The sequence below is a fragment of the Harpia harpyja genome, chromosome 7, assembly GCF_026419915.1.
Source record: "Harpia harpyja isolate bHarHar1 chromosome 7, bHarHar1 primary haplotype, whole genome shotgun sequence".
Lineage (NCBI taxonomy): Eukaryota > Metazoa > Chordata > Aves > Accipitriformes > Accipitridae > Harpia > Harpia harpyja.
Genome location: NC_068946.1, coordinates 46,816,802 through 46,842,636, shown reverse-complemented (window position 1 = coordinate 46,842,636; position 25,835 = coordinate 46,816,802). Strand labels below are relative to the sequence as shown.

Genomic DNA, 25,835 nt, shown 5'->3' with positions numbered 1-25,835 from the left:
GGAGGAGCGGGGTTAGCAGGGGCTCCCTCCGGACCGGGAGGACGCGGATTGTCTCGGCTTGTCTCGGCTTGTCTCGGCTTGCGGCGCGTCGCGTCGCTCGCAGAGGCCCAGAGGGTCTGGGGCGGGACGTCCAGCTCCCCTCCGGCCGGGCTGGAGGTTGGGGAGCATGCGGCAGCGGCAGGGGTACGTGTTGTGAAGCTATAAGCTCTTCTGCCCGCTAAGAAACTCTGCTAGCCTGGTTATATAGAGTGGACCTTAAAAGCGCGTTTTCCGTTGCTTTTGGAGCACGTCGATGCTTTTGCAAATCTCACGCAGTATGTAATAGCATTAAAGTGCATCCCTTTCTGGTGGTGAGGTGTGCTAGGAGCTCTGTCAGACACAAAGGGATTAGAAAGCCCGAGTGCTGATAGAAGAAGGGTGATACCCTGGCCCGAGGGGATTTGGGGTGAGTTTTGCCATTGCCTCCAAGGGAACCGGGATTTCACAGCCCCAGAGTTCTCCTGTCGGTGGCTTTGCACACACACGCAAAAAAGTCACGTTAAGGATAGACACAGGTATCTTGGAAAGTTTAAGAACATCAATCAGAGATTCCAGGACCGTGGCACGTAAACGTTCGTCCTGCATTAGCCCTCTGAGGAATACTACAGTAGTAAGTGATGATGGTAGTGTCACTTTAAATTACTGGTAAGATTACACCAGGAATCCTTTGCTAATATAAATCTGTCTACAGCTTTTCAAAACTTGTATTCCTGATGGGGAATGCTAAGCAAGAAAAGGAGGATGGCAGCTGTATAAATTAAAGTTGAACAACATGAGTGGAAAGAATGTAAGCCTTATGTTTAGAATTTTTTTAGCATGTTTTTGTCCGAGTTTGGTTGGTCTCACTACCTCAGAGGAAATTTACTGTTGTGCACAATAATACAGTTCCTCTTACAGATTTTCTGTTGCAAGTGGAAAATTTGTACTTGGAGCCATGGAATGGAAAATATTGTTGAGGCCAGGGTACTGGTAGCACATTATTTTAAGCTTCTTGCTTATTTATTATTTAATACTGCACAAAGCCATAAATCAAAACAGCACTTTATGAGCTTGAAGCACCTCTCAACTTCTGCCTGAAAGATCTAAAGCAGACCAGAAAACCAGGCAAATACCAGTGATGAGACCATAAAATATAGTTGGGGAGGTGGACCTCTTCAGTCTTCAGAAGTGCTGATCCAGGTATGTTGGGCATCACTTTGATGCTCCTCTCTGCCCTTCTTCCTTCAAACTTTTATTGATCAGTGTTAATTTTAGGTTGCGGCCCTTTAAGGTCATTCAAGCCAATATAAGAGTGTTAAAACGACAAAACAAACACAGTACTGCTCCTGTACTAACAATTCAATTTTGGAACTGTTGAATCTTAAAGTGCTGCCACAGTGTGGATCATACAGCCGAACTCTGTTGTCCAAGCAGTTAATCAGCCTTTGTGCCAGGAACAGGAAGGTGCCTTGTGACCAGAGCCTGGCAGGAGGAGTCTATATTGCCTAGCATTGGGTGAGTTCAACTGTGCATTGATATTAATGCAGCACCATCCTGAGCTGCGTACCCACCTTCCTGTTCATGAAGAACAATACAAAATGAGGGGTTTTCAACCCCCTTCTTGAGGGCGGAAAATTCCAGCATGGCTTCTGAACTTGGTACTTTTTCCAAAAGTATGTTGTCTTTTTCTCCATGCAGTTCTTTGGTTGTAGGAGAGCCAAGGGCTATGTGCTATATTTATGAAGATAATTTCTTGTGGATGGATTGTGTCTGGTGTCCTTATTGTGTAATATTTGCACTTGTCATTAGAGAAGTTTATGTTCTGATAACTGTGCTTACTTAACACAGGATCTATAATACCCGTGGCCTTTTGGGTTTACAGTTATCTTCACTAAACAAATAACCCAGATGATGCTATCCAAACAAAAGATTCAAATGCCAATTTTCTTATCCCTCATATTAATATTTAAAAGTTAAAAATGAATCTGCAAGTTAACAACCCAAACACTCAGGAGAGATTGGAAGAACATCCCTGCAGAAATCAGTTTGGATAGTGGAATTATCAGAAGAACCTTCTCTCCTTCTCTGTGCTGGGGGATGTGAAGGAAGAGAGAGATGTTTTACACAGTCCTGAAAGCCAAATGTCCCCAGTAAGCCCTAGAACAGATGAACATGCCCAAAGTGTTAGGGCTTGCGGTGGGAGCAAGGTTTCCTGGAATCACTCTGTCCTTGCACTTAGCACACACAGAGTAACCTATTTCAGTAGGAAAAAAAGTAACTCCCTCTCCTAAATGTTTTTTGGCAGTTTTAGGCAACAGGTGTTACCAGAGCAAGGGAAGACATTGTGGTCATTATGTTATTTTGTTTTGCCCCCAGGTGCTGAGGAATTTTAGTACCATTTGGGCTCCATTTTTGTCCTAACATGGACGTGGTTCAATCAGCCTCCACAGAAACCACAATCACTAATAAATCCTTCAAGAAAATACCCAGTGTCCTTCTGGGCAGCCTAGTGGAGGAACCTAAAAAAAGACATGCTGTCCCCAATCACCTGCTGGAATCAAGTAAGTTTCTGCTCTCTAACTGTTTCCCAGCCTTGGAGCAATCCTAGGAGGCACTTTGCTATTATTTTTTTTCCCCAACTCACAGGCAAAACTCGCATCCTGTTGCTTAAACTGTGTCTTCCTGTGAGCCCAAATCATAGGAAAGGTACTCAGGAAAGAAATAATGGCTGTTCTGATCCTGGCTGACCCTAAAGTTTTGGAGTGGCTTGTTGAAGCCATGATGCCAAGAGATAAACTGGCGACAAGCTCATGGCTCTGCTGGGGTAGTAGATGCTGCCTCAACTTTCCATTTAAAGAGCCGTGACTGCTTAACAGGAGAAATAATATCTCTCTCTTTTTTTTCTCTATAATACATTGGGTGCAACATAAATATACTTAATCAATGTAAGTAACAATCATCATGTGTGTTTCACCTGGTCTTCTTTTCTCCCTGTTTTATTATCTATCTCTGTAGAGATTTATTCAGAACTTCAGAGGAGCAAGGTTATACAGGCTGAGCCTGCTGTGTTACACTATGGAGGGTATGAAGTTGGAAAACATCACCAACAGACGCTGGTAAGTGTCAGAGCAGGGATCCTCTTGGGGCTCATAAAAGGATAACAGAAGCTGAGTAGACTGCTTGTGGTCATGAGGCCTTTTGCTCTATAGAGTGCTCTAAAAAGCAGCACTTAAAATCAGTGGTCCTGCGGGAACAAAATAGACAAGTACCACGCTGTGTGCATCACTGTCCTTTACAGTCTCTGTTTTACTTTTCTGTTTCCTGTGTCTGTGAGCAGTGTTAGTGATATGACTTGCACATCATGACTGAAGGATTCATGCTTTAACTCCATAGGAGTCTGTTTTCAAAATGTACTTGGACTGTCACTGCGTCTGCAAACATGTTCACTGGTGGGAAAATTTTGAAAGCACCTTTGGCCTTCTGCCAAGAGCAATTTAACCTAAGGAAAGAAACTCAGTGCATAGGTTTGATTACCTTTCCTTGTGAATGGTTTGGGTATTTCGTTTTCTTCTCTCTGCTTTCCCTTTGTCTGCCTTTTTTATTTATGTGGTAAGTGTTTTGAGGCAGAGGTTGGGTGATTGTGGTGTACTAGGTTCTCCAGATATAATGAAAGTAAACAAGGTGCAGGAGGCTTTACAGGCTGAACTGTCACCATCCAAAGGTTTGTTGCTTTGTGATCCAAAACAAAACCATGGAATATTACATCATTTCTGTTGTTTCAGACCTCTGTAAAAGTGAAGTTAATAGGTTGTTTCATTTTTTATTCTTTTTGCATATAAGCAAAGCAGACCAGAATTTGATTCAATGGTAGAGTCTTCTTTAGCAAGACTAACTGTTATTCCTAGGTAAGGAATTGTGACTTGGTTCCAAAGAACAAAAATGCAGGATGCAAGGTTTACATAATTTGCTTTTAAATTCAGAGCATATTCAGAATTATTTCTGCTGAAGTAAAAATTATTACTTCCTTGTTTAATACAGCTTCTTTGCTATGGATAGTCTTACAAAAAGCACAGTTGGCATTCTCAGTTGACCTCTTATATTGAAAAATGTTTTGCAGTTTTGGTTTTCTTTTGTTCTACAGAAGCTGATAAATATTTCTGGCAATGTAATAAGCCTTCACATAATACCACCCCAGACAAAGTATTTTCAGATCAAATACAACAAAACAGTAAGTGTCAGAAAGCCTTCACACTGCTCTTTGCATGCAGCACTGGGTTTGTGTCATATAAGCAGCTTTTACATGCTTTCTATCTTATTTTGGGTCATTTTCTAGCACCGGCTTGTCCCTGGCTTGTCATATGCAGTTACTGTTGATTTTTATCCTGATGAGTGGCGGTATTACTATGACTGCATCCGAATTCACTGTCAGGTGAGGATTTATTATAAAAAATATTTACAGTTGGAATGGAATGAAACAACTATTAGGACATAATGATAATGATAAAGTAAAGGTACAGTTAATCTCCTAGAGCCACATGGGTTTATTCCCAATAAGTCTGGATTGGAATATTTCATTTCAAGCATTTTAAATTTTTCTCTCTGTAAACCCAGAGCTGTGGGTAGAATACCTTCCTTATTCTGTTATTCTTTGCCAGTAGATCAGTCTTTGTGCCACACTGCTGTAATGTCTTAGCTGAGCAGGCTTGGAGGAGCTCTAGATAGTTCCTGAAAGTATGGAAAGACAGATGGATACTGAAAGCAAGTCGAATACCAATATCCTGATGTGCAACACAGTGATGATCTTGAAGATGTTTTATGCCCGCTTAATGGCCACTACTGGAAACTTTTTCTTTCCATAACATTTATTCATTGTAAGAAATAAATATTTGCCCCCTTTTTTTTGCAGGGAGAAGATACATTAGTCGTTCCTGTGCATGCTTACCCTGCTGTGAATGTTGTAGAATTTCCATCATTTATAAATCTGTCTGATGTATCAGTCGGTAAGAGGTGAGTTAAGGACAGACATTTGTCCACATTTTGTGAGACGTGCACAAAATCTGAAAAATCTCATTTTCCTCTATTTGTACAACTTAACGTCTTGGAAGCTTCAAGGAAGTCAGCCACCATCTGGACTGTAAAACAATTCCGTATATGAACTGTTTCAAGCACATGTTCACAAGAAAGTAAATGCTGCGCAAACTAAACCTATACATAGATGAAACTGGGGTTTTGGCTAGTCTAAATTTGTGCTGACTCACTTCATTCATCATATGGTGAAGCAATATGGCTGCTGTTCATAATCTGTACACTCCCAAGTGCTATGTCTTTTTAGCGTTGATAAGTCCTAAGTGAATGGATCTTCCTTTCAAGACGAAGGGTTCTGGAAATGAAGGTATGAGCTGGTAATGGTAGGTTTAAGTGATAGCAAATAGCTAACCTCAGTCCAGAGATTGATCAGTCATTAGATTTGCTTTTTCTATGTAAAAATATTTAAAGTGATCTTCTGAGGTGGAGCTCTAAATGGCATAAACTTCATCTTACTCTGTCTGTTGCATAGATGTAACATTGACTGTTCTCATGAAGTAATCGGTAATAATTGTTAATAGGAGCTGGGAAGGGGAAAAGGAGATCCTGTTGATTAGGGTCCAGGTCTGTAGTATGTTGACTATATTAGTTGTAATTATGGTGATTTGTGTTAGTGTAAAGATTTGAGTGAATTCTAGGAACTGAAGGTCTTAGCAGGTAGGTTTTGACTTAGCCTGTGAGTTGGAAGTAACTCATGAATTTTACTGAAGCACAGAAATATGAATAGGCAAGGCATATATGAGGATAATGCAAAATTCTGCAGTAAAAATGAGCCCAGCATTGTAGGATGAACATTTGTGTCTTTTTGTTTATTTGTTTTTCTAATCCCCCTTAATCTGTTAAACGCTAGTGAATCCATCAGAAGTGATGTTACAACTTTCTCACAGGACGGAACATAACTCCTGACTTTCTGGGAGCCTCTAGGCATGATGTGATTCTGCTTATTTGTTCCATTTTTATAACAAGTGCTGAAGCATACAGAATTGTCATACTCTCAGAATACAGAGAAGAGATTAGACAGAGTACAAAATACAATTTTAAATAGTGGGAAAATGTTTCAACACAACAGGGGTGCTCAGAGATGCCCCTGAGGAAATTTGGAAGAGTTCCTGAAGAGAAAACTGATGGTTTCAAACCTTAATTTTTACCAGTATTTTTCATCATTAGGCTATTAAAAACTTTCCTAAAAATGAAAGCTCTCTGAGATACTTGGTACTGTACAGAACCCAAGGGCCTATGGGCTAAATCCATAGCCCACTGAGGTCAATGGAAAAACTGCCTTTTACTTCCATAAGTGTAGGATAAGACCTATATTCTACCACCCAGCTTTTTCCTTAGGTACAGGTCCATCAGGCAACAGGCAGCAAAATTGTCTTGTTTTTAAGGCACTGTGGTTACTGTGCAAGCTGCACTATACCTTAAAACAAATTGCCTCCCCAGTCTGCTGTTACATCTTCTTCATGAACAGGTCATATTAAGGCAGAGAAAAAAGGACTTTGCTATTATTGTTTATTTCCTTAGGCATTTCAAAATGTGCTTTCCAAAGGAACACTGTGTATAACATGCATTCTTTGCTAATCAGCAGGATAGGATTTCAGTCAGACAGTTTACAAAAAACAGAAATAAGCCTGGGGAAATTGGTCTTGATTTGTAGGATGATGGATGGTGTTACACCAGTGCTTTTGTGTTTCAATTTTATACGTAAAAATAAATGCATACAAAAGCAAGACAGCTAATACCTCTCACACAATCTGTGTGAGACATAAAGGGCTTTTATGAAAATCAGGCCACAGCATCATTATTTCTACGGTGGTTAAAGTCCAGTCATTCTGATGTGCTGGAGTTTTCAACGCTTTTGAAGACTGCATGGTCTTTTCTCATTGTCTTCCACAAGGAGGGCCATGGGAGAAGGCTGATTTCTGGTTCTGTACTTATTGTTGCTCCAGTTTGGATTGTTTGTACTTGCTAGATATTGCAGTTTGTAAGAATGTGAGGGTACACATAAATAACTTCTAAAATGTAAATTTTATAAATTTTTCTGTAATCAGATTTTGTATGGGTAGGAAAAAGTAAGTCAAGTTGTAAAATATCCAGCATTCAAATCAAGATTTAGCTCTCATTTCCTTACTGAGTGAAAGACCTGAAATATTTTGCTATTTTGGAACAATGAGGAATGACTATTTTCACTTTCATATGTAACCCATCCCTCTGAACACAGATAAATTCAGTGCATATTGTGTATAATATAATTTTCCAGCCTGTGTAATTGATGATCAACTGTAGTTTTCTTAATTTCTTTCTTCCTTTCTCTCTTTTCAGTAAGGAGTATGTTATCCCGTTGCAGTGCAGCTGTCCAATAGATTTTGAATTCCACATTGATTTTATTCAGCCTCACAGAGCCTTCACTGTCCAGCCAACATTTGGTAGATTGAACTTATTTAAAATTCTAAATGTTAAATTTGTATTTATTAAGTGTAGTTACTTGTGACAGTGTATTCAGTGCTGTACAGAAAAAGCCTTTGCCTCAGAGTGTTTCCAGGTAAATGCAGGCTGATAAATAGTAGTCATATGCAGCCTCATGGCAAATAGCCCTCTGTGGCTGGTAGATTTCTTTTGTCAATGCCCAGCTACAGACCTCTGGGAAAATATGGGATGTCCCAAACAGTCGATCCAGCCTTTGTCTTCTCTCTTTGCCGGTATGGCCTTTGGAAAGGAGAGAGGCAGGAAGCCCCGCATTCACCTCTTTTATCACACCTTTCCCCAAGGACTGTCTGGCTCCTGCACCATTAAAGGAACAGATGCCTTTGTGGAATAGGTATGCATCATGTTACTTCATTGGGGGCACAGAGGAAATAAAAGGTGATCTCTGCTCTATCAAACATATCCCTGTACCTGTTTTTCTCTAGTGGTCTGGAAGAATTTGATAGAATTGTGTCTGTTGCTTCAGGAGCCGTTACAGTGATGGGCACAATACACACTGCTGCAGGTGTTTCGTGGGACTGCAGTGGATATTAGATTCAGTCTAGACCTCTGTGTACAGGCTTTAGAAGAGGCAGGGACTTTTGGCTACATTATGCTCAGCTATTTTCATGCCTAATGCTGTCTTGAGGCAGACATAACTATTTGCAGGTCAGTTGCTATCATTGTTACATTTTCCAGGTTCTGGCAGAAGCATGTAAGTGCCCAGGTGTTCTGACAAAAATGTGTAAGTGAATGTGACCTGGCTGCATAATTCACTTAGGCAGTCTGGTCAATTCCATGAAAATACATAAAGATCTAAATAAAAAACCCCCTTCATAAATCTGGCACTTAGTGCCATTTGGGACACTGGAATGTAAACTTTGATTAATTAATGCACTTCAGTAAAAGTTGCTCTTGTTCCTATATGCACAATGATATGAATTTGCCCTGGCTTGTCGGATGGATTTTCATTCTTCAGAGGTAGTAGTTGGATTCTATCAATCAGATGTGTGGTTCACAAAGATGAACTACGCTGCTGCCTTGTTTTGGGTCATTCTTTCAGGATAATACTCTTCTTACTTTGTGCTTAAAGAAGTTTTGATATATCAAGGAAGGAAAGGAACAATATTACAATTGAGTAAAACTAGAGAGAAGTTGTAAAATTGATCAGGAAGTTTTGGGGTTTTTGCATAGTCATAGACAAAGTGGCTGGAACTAATTCGTGCTTTCTAAGTTGGCTTAGTTCTTGGAAGAAAGGGAAACAAAAATATCCCAGAAAAAATGTCAACCCAGTACAAGTTAAGTCGAAAACTTTCATACCTAGAAACTCTGAGGTGCTGAAGGCCATCTGAAAAGCACTAAGACTCAAGCCATTGTGCTCTGAGATCAGTAATGATGAAATACTATAACAATTTACACACACACACACAAAAAAAACCCCAATGAAACTAACTGGTGTTTAAAACTACAGGATGCAGAAAACCAGCCAATGGTCACTTTAGAGAGATGAGAAATTAGTATTTCTGATGAGCTGAATAAATGCCTTGTTGCAGAAATGCTGAGGAGCATCAGGGCCTGTATCCTGGGATTGCACTGAATGTTTAGGGTTATGAAGGGTGGTTAAAGTGGTTGAGAAAATAATGTAATAGGTAATGAGGAAATAAGACCAAGTAGAGACAGGTAATGCATCAAATCCAGATGATTTCCCCAACTTGGAAGAGCACAGAGGAATATGTTTATAATGCGTTGCTCATGAAAGCAGGAAGTGCCCGAGACTTAAGACTATCAGATGCAAGTGAAAAATTTCTACATATAAACAGGCAATCATTTTCACAACAGTAGGAAATATTATAGTCTTACTGTCAAATCTCTCTGCTATTGCAAAATATCTCCCATTATCTGGCAATGGATAGTTCTTGAAAGACACTTTGAGACCTGAAATATTTTGCAGGCCTACTGCCATCCATCCAAACATTAATACTGTTAAAAAAAAATGTAGTCCAGAATCAATTTCAGCGTACTTATGTGGGCTCACTTTAGATGGACTTTTATTGTTTTTCTCCTCTAATCACAGGAATCATTCCAGGCAATGGGAAAGTGGAAATAACTGTGAAATATTCCCCACTTGAGTATGGAACAGCACAAATGACAATGCAGTTAAGGATTTCACAGTTTCACTCAAACCCCTATGTATGTGTATTCACAGGAACATCAACACCACATCTGGGTCTAATGTATGTGTGGCTGACTGGTCTTTGAGTATTTTTGCCCAGTGCTAAAAAATACCTATGTAATAGGATTTCATGTCATTTTGCTGAAATAATTTTAAACATTTGTATCTGGAGACTTAAATGTACTAATGTAATTCAACTGTTAATACATGTACCTGCTCTCTTACATAATTTGCTCAGAACACCCTTAATCTGTATGAAGTGAAACTGTACCAAAATAAAAATAATGGGAAGTGACATATCCTTAAAGAAGTGTTGAGCATCCTCAGCTTCTGTTATGGCTGCTCTATGTTACTCTTATTGCTGAGGCCTTGCAAGATACAGGGCTTTTTGAGCAATAAGGTCTTTTGGGCTGTATTTAATTTTTTGTGAACTCTGAAGATTAGAAAGTTTGGCTCCAGTTGTAATTTGGGAGAGAAATTTCCAGTCTCCTTGTACATCTAAAGGGGGTATAAATGCATGTACTAGACTATATACCATTTACAGACTACTTATAAGAGCAATATCTGTCCTTCTGACACCTAGAAAGGAACATTTTGACAAACAACGAAGTTGTCCAGAGAAAAAAGCTGTGTCTGCAGGAAAATCCGTCGTGTGGAGAAGAGACCAATTCAGCCAACCACGATCGAGCCCTATTCAAAAAGTAAAGGTGTGAAAAGATAATAATCACAAGTACTTTTCTGGGCTGAGTATCTTTCTTGTTTCTATTTCTTCCTATTAATTCATATCTTGTAGGAAATTGAATACCAGAACCTCAGATTCCCCACAGACTTGTCAAATCCATATGCTGTAGCTACTGTTTTGAATCAGAAACCAGGCAAATTGAAGATTAAGGACTTGAAAGAAGGTAATGTAATTAAGCAGCATAAACTTGGTCTTAGCATTAGTTGTAGGTTTCTGATGAGGAGCTCAGCTTCAGAATTGCTGAGGTCATGTGACTGCAGTTTCTGTAAGAAATCTCACCGTAACTTTATGTATTAATGAGTTCAGTTATCATAATGGGTGGGTTTCCCAATTAAGAATTTAATCTAGTTTGAGGTGTGATATGGCGTTCTGATATTCCTGCAGCCCTTTGCCAAGGCAGTGAAGGAACAAAAACAAGACAGATGAAAGAAGCCATATTTCAACTAAAAGTCAGACAAAATATTCAGGAAGAGGAAGTAAATCATCTGAAGTGGTAAGTGTTAGTTAACCATATTAACAACACTAGGGTTTGCTTAACTAAGGCCTCTGAATGATGTATGCAATACCCACTAGTGCATAATGCTGCCATTTCATGTCCTGATAGGTTTGTTTTACAGCTAAATTACTGTTGGTTTACTTTCAATTTTTTCTCTTCTGCCTAAGAGCAATCTCACTAGTAATCCGTAGTAGTACCCAATAAGGTCTTTAATTGTGTTATGGTTGCATTCAGAAAGAAACTTGCTGAAAAGCTTGTTCAACTGACCTTGTTCTCAGCCATCTCATCTTGTGCCCTTAAGGGCAAAGGAAGCTTTTGTCATGGTTGTCAATAAATCAAGGCTAAAAAGTATAATAGAGTGAACAGAATTGCACACGTACATCAAATGGCGTAAAGCAAAACACATAGTCGTGTGCATAAGCACACCGTGGTTTCATTTACAATCCACAGATCTGTTCTTACGCTGAATGTTATGGACCCCTAGACACCTTATGAAGAGGAGAATAAGGCTGATAGCCTTTAAATAAAGCAAACTGTGCATTAAGTAAAGCATTTTTCTTGCCTCCACTGTAAATGCAGGCAAGTCCATAAAGGCAAAGATCCAATCTCTGTGGAATTTAAAAAGGAGATTATTGAAAATCGACAGAGGGAAGAAGAGCAATACAAGGTTAGTATTTGCTGTTTTTTCTATAAATTTAAAGTCAAACTTATACTTTCAGATTATGCAGTGCACTAGTGAATTTTATCAAGCTTTCTATGTCTTCAGTTTTTCTTCATACATTAATGCAAACCTGTACTAGCTGTACTTCTTACTGCAGTTTTGTCTTTGTTATGCCTGTGTATCGCTGTTTCTGAGGTGGTTTTATCTTGGAGGTAGACAGAGAGAAGGATAAGTTATTAATGGAAATGTAACTAGATATTTGCCCAACCTAGCAGATTTGTACCCAGCCACATCACAGTGCAACATTGCAGCATAATCCTGTCAGCACCATGGCCACATCCAACCTTCTGTTTATATTGTACGCCTTTGAAGAGTTGATGTCCTGAATGGCTCACAGTCAAAGAGGTAAACACAGTCAGTACTCTCACACAGAGCCACGGAGAGATAATTCATCAGGTTGTTCTTTTATACCTTCACCCTCCCCCTCTTTGGTTTCTTCCAGTCACAAAGACTGTGGGTCATCTTCCATGGAGGTGACAGGAGCAATACTTGGTGGCAGGAAATATTTTTCCCCATGTGGCACAGCCCTCAGGGGCAGGTGGGTCTCGTCCCTCTTATCCTGCCTCCTGGATATTCAGGTAGCTTCTGACATCCCACTGACTTCCCAGGAGCCGTTTATGGGAGTAAAATTATTTATAGATAGGGTAAAGGCTTGATTTATGCACTGAATTAGGCACTGTGAATTAATTCAAACATTATTTTTAATACTAACAAAGGAAGAAGTGAGTGAAAAGAGAATCTAAATTGTGAGATTGTTGTATCACTGAATCAGATTTATGTTAACTTTGTTTAGAAACATTTATTTAATTACCTCTTGGCCATAGGGGCTGTGGAGATCTCTGGCTGGTTTCACAGTTGCCTCTGTGACTTTCTGACAGAGGCATATTTTTGCTCATGCTCTCAGTTTGTTCACCTTGAGTGTCATTAGGCCTCACAGAGTATTTATTATCCCTCTGTCATTTGCTCAAGTGGCCACTATGTTATACAGCCTGGGAGTGACTGTCCTGGAGACCTTTAACTGGTCTGTCTTCCATTGTATGAACTAAAACCTCAGTCCATGAAAATCACGGGAATTTCACTCTGCAAAGTAACCTCAAGGTTTTTGTTTAAGACATAATGGTATCTTGGAAATGAAACAATAGGTAAGTAGGACTGGGATGGAAGAGGCACAACGAAAACAAGCACTGGTATTGATCCAGCATGCCTGAACACTTTGAGAGGGTCTCAAAGTGAAGTGATATCAGTAGTAAACTGTTTCACACATGAACAGATTAAAGAGCTGGCACTATTGGAAACCATAACAGCGATGTTCACAGAACATGGAAAAGCTGCAGGAAATTTCTGTAGCGCTGTCATCCGGGAAGATCTGTTTGGGTTCTAATTTACGGTGTTGGTTCTATAACCCCTCTCTGTCTGATTCTGGCTACGCAAAGCAAACTGTGTTTCATTATGGCAGAGATCTGATTGAAACTCAGACCCAAAAAGACATTATTTTGCTTTGTTTGACTTGCTCAAGGGTTGCAATAATTACTTCCTAGAAGGGAATGAAGTCTGTGTTTTGTCAAGCACCTCCAAAATGTTACATTTTGAATTCCACTAATTCACTGGATGCTTTGTACTAATGTGATTGTTCTTCCTGGTGACAAATTAGATCCAAAGAGGAGATCCTATCATAGAACAGGAGTTTCAAAGGCATGAAGTAGAAGTTTCTTTCAGACATGTTATCCGGCCTGTTGACCAGGTTTGTTTATATATTATTATTGCCTGCTATATGTCATTATCACCTACTGAGCTAACAAACAGCCATAGATATTAGGCACTCCTAATATTCCTATTTCTGTTTCGGTGTCTTATTTCCCATTTCACTTTTAGTACAGTAGGGCAAGCACTGTGCTACATGCACAACTCATCTTCTGATGTTCTGATCTAATATGAGACAAGTGGAAATCTGCAGTCCTAACCTGAGATTCATATTCCTTGTTTCTGAAAGTTCTCTCAGGAGTAGCTTTCTCATGCCTAAACATAAGGTTAAGCATATCACAAGATTTGCAACCTGCAGGTCAGATTGACAGGAACCCTTCTGGTACTTAGATTTTTTTGTCCTTCTCTGTGGTGTGAGGTACATCCTAAGATCCATTTTCTAGGATTATTGGGAGCTTTGTTTAATAGATACCCTGCTACTGAAGGAACTTTGAATGTTAGCAACACAAACTGCCTTCTTGAGGAACATAGTAATAGCTGTGGGAGTTGGTCTTCTACTATACTCTTACACCTGTTACAAAGTGCTGAAAATTGATGAGGCATGGCATGGGATTGTGTGGAGCTGGTGTTCTGAGGACCTTCCTAATCTAAATGTTGGTTGAGTGGCTGCCCTCCTGTTGAGAGGTACTGTACTCTGGGGCCACTGGAGTCTCTTCTAATGCCACATTCTTCTGTCACATCAGTTTAAAACTGGAGAAGAGGTTAATGCATCAAGAAAGAGATTTACATGTGTTCAAAGAGTATTCTGACAATTTAAGGCATTAAGTATAGAGACATCACCTCTGCCTCAAGTATGTCCAGAGCCAGAGATCACTAGATGTGGGGAGGTTATTCTGGGGAATTATCACTCTAAGTTTACCCTGGTCTTTCGCCCTTCTGTAGGTATGTGCTATCAGCTGTTATTGGAGACAGGATACCGGTTTTGCTGGGCCCCTGGTTTGAGCCCTTACAGCTATTCCAACTTCACATCTGTGCAAGATGGAGTGTGTATTCAGCAGAGACCTAGTCCATTCTCTCCACTGTCTGACTGCCCATATATTGCACTTAAGTCATAGTACGTGGTTGTCACTGTGTGGATGCAGACCATGCTACGTTATCTCTGCATTCCTGATAGTGCATCGGCAAATATTTGGTGATTACGTCCCATAAAGCCCTGCAGTGAAGGCTTCTGGTTAAATGCCAACATTGCAAACGTTTTCACTTGACTTAATTTCAGTGTTTAGAAATAACAGGGATTCATGCCAAGGAATGGCTTGGGCTGGAGGAAATTTCTCCCTTGTCTAGCTGTAAAAGGGGTGTCCTTTTTCCTTTCTGTTTCTTTTTTAAAAAAATACCATGCAGCATCCAAGTGTTCATCCCACATTTGACTTGCTCCGTAATGACCCTTGGGACAACAGAAACAGGATGTTGAGGAAGTTCCAACAAGCAGCATACAAGGTAACGTTAATAACCAACATGCAGTGTGATGGCATGACGCCTTGGAGATAGCACAAAAGAACATGCAAACTAGCACGTACAGAGTTTTCACAGTTAGCCAGAGATTTGATAGTTTGATAAATATGTCCCTACTTCACCAGGAATTAAGGATCTGGAGTAAGTTTTGTATTCAGCTGGTGCTTCACCTGGTGCTTCTGCTGGTGCTTAGTATTGCAATCAATACTAAACAAATGCAGATGAATTTAGATTTTTTTAAAAGTAAAAAATACTTTTGCACAAAAAAGAGAAGATTTCAAAATTCACATAGAATCCTGTGCCCAGTTTTGGGCCCCTAGTACAAGACAGACATCAATAAGCTGGAGTGAGTTCAGTGTAGAGCCACCGAGATGGTCAGGGTCTGGAGCACTCACTCTGTGAGGAGACTCTGTGAGGAGACACTTACTCAGCCTGGAGAGGGAAAGTGGAGCAAGAGAGCAGCACCTTCCAACACCTCTGAGGAGGTTACTGATGATGGAGCCAGAATCTTTGCAATGGTGCATGGTGGGAACATGGGAAACAAAGGGCATAAATTCAAATGAGAGGGGTATAGACTGCGTATAAGAAAAGCGTTTTTCATCATGAGAACAGTCAATCATTGGAGCAGGTTGCCTGGAGAGGTTGTACAGTCTACATCCTTGGATGTTTTCAAGACCAGACTGGATAAAGCCCTGAGCAACCTGGTCTGATCTCATTGCTGACCTTGCTTGGAGCAGGAGGTTGGACTAGGACCTCCTAAGATCCTTTCCAACCTGGAAGGTAAAGATTAATCAGTAAAATCACTTATCTCATTGGGTTTAAATATTGTCTTGCATCTCCACTGCTCTTTTCCCAGTAACTCTAAACATAGCAAGCAATATGGAAATTTCCCGCTCTCCTAGTATCCAGTTTGGGTATGCTTTTCCAATCTGTTCACAATATTAGGCTCGATACGGAGGTCCTGATATGAAATGCTCTTTTCTGTATTGCATAAATAAGGAGGTGGCTAAATGTCCCCTTCTGGTATTAAAACCTAGGACTCTTCACTGTTACCCTGTGATATATGGCACTAGGCAAATTGCATAGTGCAGGTCACTACTTATTCCCCTCATTCACAGAGCCACAAGTATTCATATGGTCCTGATCAACTGACTGTTTACCCATTGTTAAATCTGTATATGCCAATAGACACAGCTGAAGGATTAGGACCTAGCCAAAAAAAGTCTAATTAACCTGTAAGACTAAGGTTTGAACTGTTTTTGTTGTGTAATGTCACTGTAGAGTTGAGATCCATTCTACCTCTCACCTTCCCCATTTTCTCCCTCCTGAACAGAAAACTATAGTAAAAATTCTGAAATATAGATGTCTGAGTGAGCTCTGTAGAATAAATACAGTTGTAGTATATGCATATTTCTATGGCTGTAAATCTTAGCGTGTTTGGCTTAGTATTAAAACTTTAAAATCATTCTCTCAGATTGTGATTCAGATTCGGCTAAATCGTTTACTGCTTCTGTTCCGTGGGCTAACCAGAGAAACCAGAGGTTTGGAGGAAGGCTCTGTGTCTGGTAAGGAGTAGAAGAACAAGTTGATATTTTGGCCATGAATTATGATAATTCAGGTTGTACTGCAGTGTGTCAGGTGCGTAAAGACAGAGTCCTTACAAAGGAGTCTTCCAGCAAAAAAGAGAAGTGTGACAAGGTAGAATCATAGAATAGTTTGCGTTGGAAGGGACCTTTAAAAGTCATCTAGTCCAACCGCCGTGCAATGAGCAGGGACATCTTCAACTAGATCAGATTGCTCAGAGCCCTGTCCAACCTGACCTTGAGTGTTTCCAGGGATGGGGCATCCACCACCTCTCTGGGCAACCTGTTCCAGTGTTTCACCACCCTCATTGTAAAAAAATTTCTTCCTTATATCTAGTCCTAATCTACCCTCTTTTAGTTTAAAACCATTACCCCTTGTCCTATCACAACAGGCCCTACTAAAATGTAGAAATGGCTGTAGTCAAAATACATCTATTTTTCGTACACATTATTTGCCAGATTTAAAAAATGTGATTCACTCTTCTTAGGAGCCTTGCAGCTTACCTACTTAATAATAGGACAGAAGTTGTGGATGTTCCATCATTGAAAGTGTTAAAGGTCAGGTTGGATGGGGCTTTGAGCAACCTGACCTAGTCATAGATGTCCCTGCCCCTGGCAGGAGGATTGGACTAGGTGATCTTTAAAGGTCCCTTCCCACCCAAACCATTCTGTGATTCTACTTATAGGCCTGAGGAACAATGAAAGGGCAGATGGGACTATATGAGAAACAGACAGGTAGGTGAACAGATCAGGTGGAGCCCAAGAGGTTAGACACACAGGATAAGAGGAGCTTATGGGAGATGAAAGAGGGAAAGACACCTGAATGTGATGAAGGCAAGATATCTGAACTCAGTGAAATGAGACAGTAGGAACCACAAGATACATGGCTAGGTAGCCAGTACTGAGTTTTCCTCCTTATCGTTTTCTCATACAAGTGCTTTCAAGCAATTGCTTTTCTTTACAGTGAAATGAAAGTGCTGGCCTAGAAGTCACTTGTTCTTTAACAGTCATAGAAGGAACCTGGCCTTGGTTGGGAGTCATAGTTGGGTATAGTGGGGACAGAAGAGAATTTGTGTCTCTTATTTCCCACTGCCTTGTACACACACACTTTGACAACTGCTGAAACACCTTTCCATATCTGGCCTTTTCCTGCTTCTTCTAGTAGGCACTTTTAATTCCCAGTATGCAGGAGTTGCAAGGATGCTTCAAGTAGAGGGTGTAATGGCAGTTAGTGTAAGAGAGGCCTTCTGACTTGTCTCTGCTTTGCTGAGCGGAATGAGATAGAGGGCCATGCTGGAATGAGTGAGCTGTACCGTCCTTTTAGAAAAGGGGAAATTGGATCTGTCTGCTAGTCAAGGTATTGTGCCTGCTGTCTTGTATAAGTGGCATTTAAACCCTTTAGGAAATATTACCTTTCTTTTTATATTAAAATTACTAGACACATCATGTCTTAGGAAGATGTGGAATATATTTTATGACTTGATTCTATTTTTGAAACAGTGTATTAAGATATACTACAAAATCTTAGTATTTGCTTTCCATTCATGACAGAAAGCAGGAGTTTCAGCAAACCAGAGAAGAGTGAAGAACGTAAGGGCTTTTCTTCCAGCATATCTGAAGATCGTATATTGCCTTTTGAATTCCCCTTTTACAGTTCCCATGAATTGCACCGTGATTTGGTAGGTACAGTAACTAAAATGGTGGCCAACACTCAAGATAGAATTTTGTTGAAGACATTAGCCCCAGGCCCGGTACTGCCTTTGTTAAAATTTCACAATGTGACTGGTGTTCTGGGGTCCTGACAAATTAATTCAGGACTTCACATTTACTAAGGGTGCTGCTGAAAAAACATAAAAAATCTTTGCATTCCCTTAATTGCATTCTAAAATTCTGAGTAATGCGTTAATGGTCAGAGTTAGTTAACATCCATGATTTTGCAGAAGAAAATAAATTAAAAGATAACTGAAATGCCAAAGTCCAAGAAAGGACAGGAGAAATATCAAAAGAAATGTTTGCATAATTATTTCCATATGTTTTCAAGTAGCTGTGCTGATGGATTGCTGCCAATGCAAAACAAAATGCCCACCATATTATTGGGTTTTAATACTGTATTCTTTCAGGCACCTGATGCTCTTGGCCTAGTTCCTATTGAATCTGTAGATGTGAAAGTCAGACACATTCTTCCTTTTTATGACTTGAAGGTGAGTCAGTACAGCTCCCTCAGCTGTATCATGTTGCCCCAGAGTGCAGCCCAGTAGAAATGTTGCTTTAATATGGCTGTATGATTAGCATGCTTTTGTTAAAAATAGATCTTACCTGTTTCCATAAGTAACAAGCTTGTAGTCAGCAATAGTCCCCTCTCTCCAGAGACATGAATCACCTCAGCTGAAATTATTATATCTCAAGCAACAAAATCCTTCTATGAATGAGGATATTGCAAGCCCTGCATGCCACAGTTTTTCCTTTGATTTTAGAGTTTTATAAAAGTGACATTATAAAAGTGTCCTTCCTTTTAGAAAGTAATGGAAGTCTTCTGTTTATTTGGCATCCAGTTCTGCATGCTTAGTTCCTTCATTCCTACATAGGAAATGCAAACATCTCCTTCTTGAAATATATAATGGTTTTTCAACTTTATGTGTACAGAAACATTTTTTTCTCCTGACTTCTAAACCCTTTTCTCTCCAATTTTTGAATAGCAAAAGATCAAATTCTGTACCCCATCAAAGTAAAAATATTTCCTCAGGTTCAAATCAATGCAGATTTTGGCTCAATGTCCACTTTCTTTTTTTTCAGGTGGTGTAACAAGTCTAGAAGCTTTCTTTCCCCTTACTACACATTGGTTCATCTATCAGTGTTATGTATATTACTTAACACAACTTTTCTCCACCCCATTAAGTTCAGTATATTTGATCAAGAAACTGTTAATTCCATGGTCTTTCTTAGAAAAGCAATAATGGAAGTATTCCTTTATGCACTCATTCAGCTTGTCCTGGTGAAATAAGGCTTCTCAAAGTTTTGATAATATACCATGTTCCAGAATAGTGATCCAAGTATCTTTTACCACAGAGATGTGATGTGTCCGTGATAAAGCTGGAATGTTCCATTCCACCTCTGAGTTAATCAAAAGTGATTATTGTCATGTCCTGCAGCACATCTTTTTTCTTTGCACTTAGGTTCCTCAGCATTTCAGCATTATGAAGTATCAGCCATTTTGTACACACTATGCAGCCACCAGTTACAAACCTCGAAAACTTTCCCGACCGCTGAGGCAGGGAGCGCAGGTAAGGAGTCATCTCAAATATGAACTTTGCTGAAGTCACTCCCAGCCCTACATTTCTATAACTATTTGATTAATTTTGTCTCAACATTTTATACCAAAAGGCTTACTACACTGTGAAAACCTTTGATGTCTGTGTTTTTCAAGGATGAGTTGATTCAGGTAGTTGCTTCTCCTGAGGGGCAGCTTAACCTGGTCTCCCAAAGGATGGATTTTCACAAACCATCCCCAGAAGCAGCAGAAAGGGATATCAGCCTCTTAAAACTGGTTCCTCCCCAAGCTCTAGTCTACCCTACAGAGAGCAACCCACTTCGCATTTTTGTAAGTAGCAGTTGACTTCCACAAAGAACCTAAGAAAGGAGGGGGAAAGGTGTTTGTTTCATCAGAAGCCTGATGTGGAATTGGTGGGCAATTCTCTTACTCACATTGGTATATAAAACTATCCAGAGTGAGAGTAACCCTTCAAGATGCAAGCCCTGGTGGGTGGGAGTCACAGAGCTCATCCCACTGAGATGGGCACCATTTCACTTTAAGGTGGAATTTGATCAGTTTAGGGGAGGGATGATAGGGCAAAGTTGCCAGTGATGGCAGAGAACTGGAGACCCTTCCAGTCTCATACTCCACAAATGGTCACTGACCCCAGGATTCCCTGGAACACCACGGGGCCCCTTCCTTCTTCTCCATGTGTTTCCCCATTTGGATGTTAGAAGAAAAGCCATCATCTTGGCATCTCAGTCCTTCTATAACCTCATACTCTTGCCCGGGGAGGTAGGGCAAGTGCAGTCTTTTCCTTCTATTCAGCTAGGGGACTGCAGTTTTGCCTGATCCGTAGGTAAACTGAAAAAAGTGAAGTCGAACTCTTTGCTTACATTGCGTTCTGCTGCTCATAGCATCCCAAAACCACATTTCCAAATTATTAGGCACAGAGATTCAAAAAATCACAACCATGTGCATGGGAAGATTTTCTGTTACTTAATTGTCACGTGGATTGTGCTACTTGGCACCAACTTCAGAAGGTATTTCCCACACAGTGCAGCACAGCCTGGAGGTCCCTGAGGTGTCTCTGAGCAGGCAGAGACATCTGTATAGCTCAGTGAAGTGCTGTGTGTGGGTACAGGCAGCATCTCCAAGCCAGCATGGCACTGTGCCTGACTTGGGTGGCTCTGTCTTTCAGCATTACTTAGCTGCAATGGCCCAGATCCCAGTGTGCTAGTCTGGTGATCTTGGCATAACATATATGGTATAGACTTGGCCTCAGTGCATGTGGCCAGGACTCCAGTGGACTTACTGATGAGATCCTCTGTGCATCTCTTTCATCCCTCTGTCATGTGAGTGTAAGAGCCAGGCACAGCCTGATCCCACACTACTCAGCATTAGACTTTATGTAAACAGATGCTAGTGCAGTGAACTAGAGGGCAAAACGCTCATTAGCTTCCACCACAGCGAGGCCAGTTCCCGTTCTTGGATTCTGAACTGTTCAGAGAATCAGCAGTGGATCTTGGAGACAACACTGAAATTGCTGTATTTTAGACAGCAGAGAGCATGTATAAACCAGACAGATTATGGGTCTGTGATGAAGGGAAGAGACAGGAAATAAAGGGTCACACCAAACAGAATAGTCACAATGTGAATCTGGGGAGACTACATTACCTGTAAGAACTGAATTTTCATCAATTTAGTTCTTTATGGTGCTCAGAATGAATTTTTTTTTTAAATAATCTCTTCTTTGTTTTTAGAACCCCACTCCAAGATTAGTTCCAGCTTTGCTTCCTTTGCCCTATTCTGAAACAAATATTGAATATCATCTTTGTCCTCATCCAAAATATACCTTTACTAAGGAATGCCCCAAAGGATCCAGTATTCCAGTCACACAAAAGAAATTTCTGCATCACAAGGTATGGCCTTTTGGGTTTATTGTATGAGTACCTGGCTTGGGTATGTTCTTGCTAAGAATTTGCTCCAAGGAATCAAAAAGGAAGATGAAGAGTCATCTTAGATAGAAGACATTTTCAAATATAAATTATGCATGCACCTAAATAGTCAGTTCATGGGTCAGAGTAACTTGTTTTTGTTAGGCTTTATCCATGTCTCTTATTTATCCCTGAGTATTTCTCTGCTCTTTCCTTCTTTTCACTGTCTATTGTGGTTTTGTGACCTTGCAGTGGAGGAAGCATCTTTTAAATATGGAGAACTGCAGCTCCCCAGATTAAATTCTCAGCCAAGAAGTCTTGCTCTGTCCTGCAAGCCTCTCTGCCCACTACATTATGTACTAGAGGTCTGATTACTGTAGCACTTGTCATTTCAGGAAGTGATCTGTGGAGTAATGGAATGGAGAAGATTCTTACCAGTGGTGTATTCCACTTTTTCTAACACTCCCACATTGACAAGAACAATACCTAGGTAAGAAAGAATTTGAATATACAGTGCCTCTACCCTGCACTAGTTTCTGCTGACTTTAACTACATTGACCAGTAACTAGTCCCACAGATAAAAGCGGGCCTACGGGTGGAATTAATTGCTGCTCAGAAATCCAAAACCAACAGGGAAAACTCCTACTGACCTCCTTGAGGGGTGGGTTAAGAACAATATCATTAGAGGAAATACCTAGCCCTGGAAGGAGAGTTCCAGTCTGGACTCTCAGTAACATCTCTCCTGAATGCTTTTTGATTCAGTGCTAGAAGACCCTGGGAGGTACAAACTCTGTCTGTCTTGCAAAGTATGAACAGTAAAATCTTTAACATATGGGCACCTGCACCCAGTGGTAGCCAACATCTCTCAGGCTCGTGTTTCCTCATATCACAGCAGTTTCTGGTGTACTCAGATTTTCCAGGAATATTTAAAAGTACAACATCTTCATTGTAACTACAACTGCTGTGAAGCTTCAAAATATAAACATTTAGTGCAGTTACTCTCTGCCCATCTTAAATTAATACCATTTCCATCACAGGGATCCTTACAGTTTAGATATGCTTCCAAGAGACGTACCACCAACGCTGTGTGACTTACCTGAGAGAGACAGGGAGAACATAATTGACCAGTAAGTTTCTCCTCTATTTTGTATTCAGTGTGATTGATTATGTCTTAACCACTTGTATGGATATGTCTAAACCTGTCCTGAGAGATCCTCAAAGGCAAAAGCACAAAGTCCCTCTTGCATAAAACATACTTTTGGTTTTGTTGTCTAAAAAATCCTTTTAAAAGGATAAAGCCCAATTGTTCTTTATCTTACTATTTTTTAGTGAGACAGATGAAACTGAGTTCAAAATGATTCTTACTCCAGAGATGGTGAGAGCTGAATTTCCACAAATTGGGCAGGCACTCTCAGAAGAAGGCAAAGAGAAACCAGCAAAAGAAGAAAGGTAGGTATAATTTGAAATTAGGGGAGAGGAATGGGAAGGAATCTGAAGACAAGTATCTCCTTCAGAATTATGTAGAAATTCATGCTGAGATGCTCTAGGGGCTCCATCACGAGTGGGATGCAGATCTGGTACTTTGAGCAAATATGCACTGCAAATGTGATCTCTGGATTGGACTTCAGAAAGCAGCTGTGAATGTGACACACTGGCCTGGATGCCTCTGACTTCAGTTTTATCAATATGATCTAACACTTGAGGCAGTTTTCTTGCCTTCGCAGAGATAATCAGTGTTCTTGGACCAGTGGCTTTTGCTTTTCAGTGACCCTTTTGGTTAAGATATTAATTAATGCTGGCAGAGGAATGAGCCCTTAGAACTTCCCCCTGGCATGGTGCTTTTTTCTCAGGCTTTTCCTAGGAGTGGGTCACATTTGCTCTGCTGTCCAAGCTTCACACTCTACCAAAAAACACTGTGTTTTAGGCATACAGCACAGCATGTAAAATAACTTGCATTCATAAACACAGAATTACCTGCTCCCTAAAAAGTTGTAAACTTGCCACTGTAAGGGCCAAATTCTGCCTTTTACCTCCAGTGTTATCAGGCCAATGTCATGAGTTTGCAGCTCAACAGAGAAAACTTGAGAGGAAACCTGAGGACAAGGAAAGGTCTGAGGGTCAAACAGGTCTTTATGGGGTTGGTGATTACCACCATGGTTTAAGAGCAGCGTTTTAGAACTGCCCAGCAGTTCTGTGGGGCTGGAAGCAGAAGTGAATGCACTGTATGAAACTTGGGGCTATGTAATGTTGCAGGAAGGATGCAAGGAGGTGTATGAGCTGGTAAGTGGGACACTGGGGACAGTGGGCTTGAGCAGCAGGCAGTATGGGTAAGATAAGTGATTGCAGAGCAACACAGGAGAAAGTGCTGAGTTCTAACCCTGTGTTTTCACAGATGATACCTTGTGTGACTTGGAGCAAGTGAATTAATCTTTCTCTCCAACAGTTAGTTGACCCTCTATAAAGTGGTCATGATATGGCTTAGATGTCAGTATGTGCATAACAGCCTGAAACTTTCAGAGCTATCAAGAGATTTGAATGTCTAATTTTCTTTAATTTTAGATGGAAACAATTTGATTGACATTGAAGTCCTGTGCAACTGTTAGCCATTAAACTTTAAAACAGTGCTGCGTATTATGAGCTCTCTGGCAAAACACTGATTGCTGTATTGCGATTACGACAGCATTGATTGAAAATAATTTGCTGTAAAAATGCAGGTGTGTCAGACTCAGTGCTGCTTTTTGCATTTTGACACTCTGCTTGACAGAACAGGGGGATTTGGGATAGCTTGTGCAACTAAAGAGTGACCTTTTTCTCCACAGTGATACAGTGTTGGATGGTGCTTTTCCTAGGTTTTATAACCATAAGGTTCTTTCTTTTTGAAGCTTTAGATGTTTTCCTCAAAAATGAAAATACTTTTCTATATTAAACACCTCTGGGTATTGATAGTTACTTGTTGAAAACTTCCCTATTTGTTTGGCTTTGTAAAGAGGGAAACAAAAATTTATTAGCAAACAATGAAGTCCCAGTCCTTTCTTTTGTCACTGGAAGGTTCTTCATTGTTATTAATGGGGTGGTGTTTCACTACATGACAGAGCACACATTGCTGCTCCACAGCAGTTTCAGCATTTTATCTTTAAGGCAAATCAGGTTTTCATGTGGATGCTCTTGTTCTGGCCGTTACAGCATATGCTCCTTCACAGGTAAAATGTAAAACTCAGTCTAGTATGTGTTTACCTATCAGATGGTTCGCCTTCCTAACTGGCCAAGCCAAGGGTGAATGTTCTTTTCACAGTTTCACTCCTTTTCCTGTTCTGCATAAGTAATGGAATACCCTCTGTGTTCATTATAAAAGAGACAAATTATGTCTCTTTCTTTCTTTGTTTTTGTCAGCATTCCTAAGTAGTTCCCCTGGCTCTTACAAATACAAATGACTTTTTAAACTTGTTGCAGAGACCAGTACAACCATCCAGATGGGCATTTTCAACCCCAAAACAACGAGCTCGGAGAGAAGGTTCAAAAACATGTGGAGAAAATGAAGCTGAAAGCACTTAATAAAACCCTTATTCTGGGATAAGAGTAGTTTTACGAAGTCCATGGTTTGGCACTGCTTATCCTCTTAATGTGTGAGGCCTCCTATGTCCCAGCTACATGTACTTATGTTCAGTGAGGTCAGCAACTTCTGCAAAGAGAAGAGAACCACCAGTAATGCCACCTCTGTCAAGGACTCTCACTGCGACAATTACCCCAAACACAGTAATTGCTCCAATAAGAATCCTCAGCTATGTACCTGCTCATTTTGTCCTGGTCTGAAGGACCATAAAACCACAGTACTACCATGTAAATAGTTTGGTAATTAATTTACAGCCCACTGTTTTCAAATAAAATGTGAAAAGTCCTCATGACCAAATTATTCTGTTTTTTTAGTTATGACCTGTCCTTGTATTTTTACAGGTAAGTCACTAAGTCTCAGACTTGACTGTAAATCGTACACGTGAGATTTTTAATGAAAGGGAAGACCTGAACACAGTTACTGTCCACAAAGATAATGTCCAAGCGGATTTCATTAGCTGTTCAGGGGTTTAATTCAATGCACAGCTCACTTGGCAAAAGGGTGCAGTGATGGGGGTGATGAACACCAGAGCCTCGTGAGAATCTGT

General features: G+C 40.3%; 1 protein-coding gene across 1 annotated transcript; it reads left to right on the top strand.

Moving 5' to 3' along the window:
* Positions 1 to 1,001: 1,001 nt before the first annotated feature.
* CFAP221 (cilia and flagella associated protein 221) lies at positions 1,002 to 25,573 on the top strand. Its single transcript, XM_052793425.1, has 24 exons — positions 1,002 to 1,533; positions 2,395 to 2,579; positions 3,034 to 3,134; positions 4,160 to 4,246; positions 4,352 to 4,447; positions 4,925 to 5,025; positions 7,423 to 7,526; positions 9,638 to 9,797; positions 10,320 to 10,443; positions 10,530 to 10,641; positions 10,863 to 10,971; positions 11,554 to 11,641; positions 13,347 to 13,436; positions 14,798 to 14,893; positions 16,383 to 16,473; positions 18,043 to 18,170; positions 18,612 to 18,692; positions 19,665 to 19,772; positions 19,916 to 20,089; positions 21,505 to 21,663; positions 22,074 to 22,168; positions 22,716 to 22,805; positions 23,008 to 23,127; positions 25,129 to 25,573. Exons 2-24 carry the CDS (start codon positions 2,441 to 2,443, stop codon positions 25,250 to 25,252), a joined length of 2,577 nt encoding a protein of 858 aa, XP_052649385.1. The 5' UTR covers positions 1,002 to 1,533; positions 2,395 to 2,440; the 3' UTR covers positions 25,253 to 25,573.
* The last annotated feature ends 262 nt before the right edge of the window (positions 25,574 to 25,835 follow it).